The sequence below is a fragment of the Bison bison genome, unplaced genomic scaffold, assembly GCF_000754665.1.
Source record: "Bison bison bison isolate TAMUID 2011002044 unplaced genomic scaffold, Bison_UMD1.0 scf7180017864516, whole genome shotgun sequence".
NCBI classification, from domain to species: Eukaryota; Metazoa; Chordata; class Mammalia; order Artiodactyla; family Bovidae; genus Bison; species Bison bison.
This window is the reverse complement of record NW_011495069.1, coordinates 1,055,007-1,061,421: the sequence shown is the minus strand read 5'-3', so window position 1 is coordinate 1,061,421 and position 6,415 is coordinate 1,055,007. Positions and strand designations below refer to the sequence as shown.

Sequence of the window (6,415 nt, the reverse complement as noted above, 5' to 3'; positions counted from 1 at the left end):
AGGGCTCCCCGGGTCCCAGGGACAGTACCCCATCGGGGACCCCACTTCCGCACTCCAGCCACAGAATCAGAAGGGCCCGGGCACTTGGCTTCAGTGCGCGATTTGCATGTGATTTGCATACATCTGCAACCACCCCACCCCCACCCCACCCCAATTCCAGACGCTTTTAAGTCAAAGGATGTGAAACGAAATAAAAATTAGTCAGTGCAGCCTCCCGTAGCCTGACAGGCAGGGCCCGACACCCATAAGAGACATAACTGATTTTTAAAGCAGTCGACGGGATCACAAGCCGAGATGGAGGTGGGGGTGGTGTGGTGAAGGGAGTTGGGGGTGCTCAGCATTGGGGTAGAGAGCGGGAAGGAGGAAGCGGGGGTCTCTGTCTGCACTGGGACCTGGGCATCCCGGCTTTCAGAGCACGCAGAGGTGAGCCACGAGGGAGGCTGCTTGTGGTTCCCCATACCCGGGCCTGGCACTGCAGTTGGCCGCACCCTGGCAGCCACCTCTGCAGGGAGATTTTCACCACTGATGCAGGAACATTCGATTTCAAACAAGAGCGAAGATAGCTGCTCCAAGGGATGGGGGAGCGATGAGATGCCTGCTGGTATTTTCCTGTTTCCAAGACGCCTCCCGTCTTCACCCCTATGGTTCCCATTGGGTCTCCGCATTTCTCTCTGCCAGCTGGGCAGGCCTCTCACTGCCCTTCACTCCACGGAGGGTCGGGGCAGAGACGCGGTGCCATCGTCGGCAGCGAGCGGAGTTAATTTATCGAAGCCCTCTGCCAGGTGCTAATGAGACGCTCACAGCGTGAGTCAGCCAAGCGGTTCCCGTATCACGTAAATACGCCTCTTAGTGATGAGGTTCGCAGCGCTTTTTAACATATGCCTTGACTTGCTCTAGGCCCGAGTGATCTCTCCAGGAAGGAAACCTCACCTGAAGCTGGTGCCCTCCGGGGAATCAAATGTCAGATTCACATCTGTGGGTTCTGGGAGGCTGTGAGCTTGGGTGGAGAGTCCTTGGAGTGATTCTAAATGGGAGAGGGCTACAACGCTAAGATGGAGAACAATGATGTTGGTTAAAAGGAACCCAGGTCACAGCGCCCAGCATAACCACAGTGATTAGAAAACGATGACTCAAAGGCAGACAAAGCAAGAAGGCACAGTAAGGAGAGGATGGTTCAAAGCAAGGCTGGACCGACAGCAAGGAAGCTGAAGCGCCCAGTTCTGAGTGATGGCTCGGATGGTGAGGACTCCCCAGCAGGATCCTCTGCTGCTGGGTTTCCTTGCACCGCACCGCGGGTGTGGCTGTAGCTTGAAGGAGCTCAGGAACCGTTTCCAGATGCCTGATCACCAAGCAGTGCCCACCCAACCCCCACCTCCCACCCCCTCTCCACTCCACACCCCCTACCTCCAGAGCAATTCCACTTGACTGTATCACCCACTGGCTTCACTTTGAAGAAAGGGCAATACAACTTAGCAGAGGTTGGGGAAGGGTCGGGTTTTGATCCGCGGCTGGCTATGGCCAGTGGACCAAGGCAGCCTCCAGCCCACTTTTGTGTGACCCATGAGCCCAGGGTGGTGTTTTACCTTTTTCAATGGTTGAAAAAATAAAAAAGGGGAAGACGGTGTGAATGTGAAAATTACACGAAATTCAAGTGTCTGTAAGTAAAATTTTACGGGAACGCTGGCATGCCGTTCCATCGACATGCTGTCTGTGGCTGCTTCTGCACTGGAACAAGAACTGGGTAGTTGCAACAGAAACCATAGGGCCCCAGAGAGGAAAATGTTTACTATCTGGGCTTCAGAGGAGTGTTTGCCAACCCCTGTTGTAGCTCATAGAGGCGGAGCTCTCCACCCAACCCAAGATGGCAGTACCCTGTCCTATGTACAGCTGGGTGCCACATGGCAAGAAAGTCAATGCCAACTCGAGCTTCTCCGGCGCCCAGCCAGCCTCGACTTACTTGTGGCAAAGTGAGACCAGGCTGGGATGCCCGGTCTAGACACACAGATATGTGTCTCCGCGGTTACAAAGACCAACACTTGCTCCTAAGACCCCAAGCTGGTTCTCCTGTTGCCAACATCAGGGCCCTGGGCAGATGGGCATCTGCTCATCTTTATCAACATCCCTTCTCAGATCTCCTTAGACCTCAGGATGCCAGACACCACTCCTATGTGTAATCAGATTAGAAGGCAGACTACATCTGTAATTTGATTTTTAAGAAGGCAGGAAGCTGTCCTGTTCTCTCTCCTCTGCCAAAAGCATTACCCAAACCCTCATGCCCCAAACTTCACCCTTAAGCGTTCTTTAATTACACTGCAGTCAGTGCGTTCCATGCTCGTAACTAATGCTCGGCTCGCAGGGGGTCTCCTGAGCATAACAGCATGTCAGGAACATCAAAGATGCCAGAACAAGATAAACTCTGAGGTCAGAAGGGAAGCCTGGGCAGAGGGATCTTTGCAAAGGGATTCAGTAAAGGACGGGGGTCAAGCAGAGGGCGCAGGACAGCTCAGGGCTGGTGAGGGCTGAGGGCATCGCCGATCCCACGAGGGTCTCCAGAGAGGCTCCGGGTACTCCACCCCCCGTTCTGGTCAGAGGCACGGGGCGGGGCGGGGCGGACCGCGGAGGGGACTTACCCGGTACCACACGATCTCACGCATGCGGCCATCGGTCTTGAAGTTACACTTCAAAGTCACAGCATCACCAGCCACCACGGGCGGGAGAGGCTCAATGTTGACAGTCAAGTAGCCTGTGGAGCAAAGGGGAGAGGGTGGTGAGGGTGTGGGCTGACCCGGAGGGCTGGCGCATGGGTGGGGTGAGGGGACCTCCCTGGCTGCAGGTGGCGCTGTCTGCACTGGCGTCCACGTGAGAGGGGACGTGAGTGGCGCTCGCCCACCTCACTTCCTCCTCACTGGTGCCTCCCTTTCCGAGAACCTCCCTGGCCCTCAGGGATCCTGTCAACCCTGCAGACACTCCTTGGGATGAACTGTCTGTGAAAGCAGGCCCTGCTGACTACGCTTCAGTGTATTTCTGTAAGATGTCCCAGACCTTCCATCCAACACTACTCCTCCCCCTTCGTTTAGAAAGCTGTAACGTGCGTCAGCTCTGTAGGAAATGAACAGGCTGAAATACATTTCCAAGGGCTTCCATAGAGGCTTCAGTGGTAAAGAATCTGCCTGCAATTCAGGAGACCCAGGTTCGACTTCTGGGTTGGGAAGATCCCCTGGAGAAGGGAATGGCTACCCACTCCAATATTCTTGCCTGGAGAATCCCATGGACAGAGGAGCCTGGCGGGCTGCAGTCCACGGGGTTGCAGTGGGTCAGACAAGATTGAGCGGCTAACACTAGTGTTTCCAAACCTATTTGCATGGGTGTCCTTTAGCCAACCCTTAAACTCCATCAGCATTCCACGCACCCAGACCCTGGAATGCCGATTTGGTATTCTAGGTACTTCTGCATTTCCAGCCTCAGAAAATTTCTCCTGGTGAGAGAGGAACAGAGACCCGGGAAGCTGCTGTTTTGCTTCCTGAACCCCCAACCCCCATCACACACACCTTGCAACCCTGGGCCGGGGTGGGGGTGGTGGGAGTATGACGGGCTGACGACCTGGGAAGGAGTCTCGATCGTCCGCAAGCACAGATGGTGTTTCTCACACACCAGCTGTCCCCGGAATCCCTGCCCAGCTCCCAGGAGCCAGAGCTCTTCTCCTGATAGACACAGCCAGGCCACACTGATGCCTCCTCACCAAAGTCCAGCCTGCTGAGTCCTCTGACCCACCCCTCTGCCTCCCAGAGCCCCATCCTGAGGGCAAATAACCCGCTCCAGCTAGGCGGAGGATCGCATTCTTGGGCTGATCATCCAGGCTCATGGGATTGGCTTCCTGCGGGTTGATATCCAACCATTGATCTAATGGATCAATCCAGTCCGATTGTCTTAATGAGAAAAGTAGCCAGAATGGGCTCAGGGATTTCAGTTGTGCAGGCAACCTGAGCAGATGGGGCCCAGGGGTCTGACCCCTGCCTGGAAGTTAATGGTTACAACATTCTGCAGAAAAAATAAATAAATCGACCTCGAGGGGATCAATTTGGAAGCTGGAGGCAGACTCGACCGGTATAGTCCAAAACTTCAGTTCCCAATGCCCAGGGAAAGGGAGTGAAGTTGGGGCTCACCCCAGGTGGCCTCTAACTTAGACCAAAGGTCAGGCTCGCAGGGAGCCCCAGAGAACACCTGACCCACGAGAGCAGTGCCGAGCTAACTGGAAGGAGGGACCGTCTTCTGTCCCCTTCTCTCCTCATTTATTCTGCCCCAGATTGTGCTCCCACCTGCTCTGAGCAGGCCCTGGGCTGTATCCAGGAAGCAGAGAGGCTTGAGCATTGCCTTGCTCTCTGGGAATGGACAGTGGAGGAGCAGATTCACAACACGACCCCACTGGACCAGGGTGATGACAGGTGACCATGAGGGCGTAGGGGAGGGAAGAGGGGAAACCTGGCCCAGCCTGGATGGTCAGCGATGTCCCCAAGCCCAGTGGGCGCCAGACCGTGACAAACAAGGAGGCCGCCTGCTGGAGGAGGAACCCCGAGGGGAGGGAGGACCCTGGGGCGAGCCAAGTGTGATGCAGTAACAGTGGCTCCCATTTCCATGGCACCCGTTCTGTGCCAGCCACTGGACTCCACACACAATACACACTCACTCACTTAATTGTCAAGACAGTCCTAGGAGACAGGAGCTAGGATTAGTCCGACTTCCCACACGGAAACAGAGGCTCAGTAACCTGCCGAGATCACGTAGCTATAAGTGGCAGAGCTGGGATTCAGACCCAGACCTTCCGATTCTACTATGACTGCCATTGCCATGCTACACACAGCTAACGAGGGACGCAGTGAGGGCAGGCCAGCAACGTGTCCCATCCAACACAACAACAAGGGTGTGTTGCTGGGGAGGGCGCGCGACAGGAGACCAGGGCCTGATCCCTTCTGACCCAGCCTGACCCAAGGCCCACCTTTCCAGTAGGGCTGCCTTAACCCTCACTTTGGGAACTACAATTGAGATGAGCATCATTTGTCCAGATGGCTGAGGAGCTCAAGACAAGAGAATGGTCCCTCCCACTGGAAGGGGACAAAAAGGACAGATTCTCAGATGCATAAATCTCCAGCCAGCCCAAGGTGGGTACAGATGGTGTGTGTGTGTGAGGCTGGCCGGGGGGGCGGGGGACGCCCACTTGCAGGGTCACCGTTTCCTGGCGAGCCCCGAGGGAACCACAGGTGTGAGTCCAGCGGGCAATGGAGGAAATGGTGGGAGCTCTGGTTTTTATTGAGAATCTATTCCCTCCAGTCAATCCTAAAGGAGATCAACCTTGAATATTCATGGAAAGGACTGACGCTGAAGCTGAAGCTCCAATACTTTGGCCACCTGATGCAAAGAGCTGACTCATTGGAAAAGACCCTGATGCTGGGAAAGACTGAAGGCGGGAGAAGAAGGCGACTCTGTCCTCTCATTTTTGCTGTACAGCAAAGTGACTCAGTGACACACGCACACACACACACACACACATACACAAACACACTTCTTTGTCTTCATGTTCTTTTCCATTCTGGCTGTCACAGCGTGTTGAATGTAGTTCCCTGGGCTGTACGGTAGATCCTTGCTTACCCATCCCGTCTGTAATAGCTCGCCTCTGCTAATCCCAGATTCCCTCCCCTCCGGGCCCCAGCCCCCCTTGCAGCCACAAGTCTGTTCTCTGCACAGAGTGGGGCTCTTGGGGGCTCCTCTCTTCAGCCTGTCGTCTGCTTCGTGGGGAGGACTCCTCATGGGTCTCCTGGCTCTGATCCCAGGAGAGAATGAGGTGAGATGGGGATGAGATGGTTGGATGGCATCACTGACTCAAGGGACATTAGAGCAAACTCTGGGAAATAGTGAAAGACAGGGAAGCCTGGAGTGCTGCAGTCCATGGGGTTGCCAAGAGTTGGACACGACTTAGCGACTGAACAACATTCACTTCCTGGTACTATGCCAGACACTAGGGATACAGTAATGAGAACAGGCACATCCTGCTGACGGTCCAGCAGAAGAGATAATAGCCAAAGGAACAAATGATGGGAAATGTGCCCAGCATAATGTGATCTAATACGTAATAAGCGTAATGAAGAAAAGAGAACCAGGGTAAAGCAAAAGCGAGTAATGGGAGAAGGGTTGATCTGGACAGGGTGCAACCCAGGAGGCCTTTTGAAAGAGCCAGAGTAAAGCAAAGTGTAGGCAATGCCAAAGAATGCTCAAACTACCACACAATTGCACTCATCTCACACGATAGTAAAATAATGCTCAAAATTCTCCAAGCCAGGCTTCGGCAATACGTGAACTGTGAACTTCCAGATGTTCAAGCTGGTTTTAGAAAAGGAACCAGAGACCAAATTGCCAACATCCG

General features: G+C 54.5%; 1 protein-coding gene across 1 annotated transcript in view; it reads right to left on the bottom strand.

Moving 5' to 3' along the window:
* Positions 1-5,647, bottom strand: part of IGSF21 (immunoglobin superfamily, member 21) — a 155,630-nt gene extending 149,983 nt beyond the window's left edge. The window contains exons 1-2 of the mRNA XM_010830220.1: positions 5,644-5,647; positions 2,631-2,743 (exon numbers count right to left, since the gene is read on the bottom strand). Of these exons, the coding sequence (XP_010828522.1) occupies positions 2,631-2,743; positions 5,644-5,647 (117 nt within the window). The remainder of the gene's footprint in view (positions 1-2,630; positions 2,744-5,643) is intronic.
* Positions 5,648-6,415: the final 768 nt, after the last annotated feature.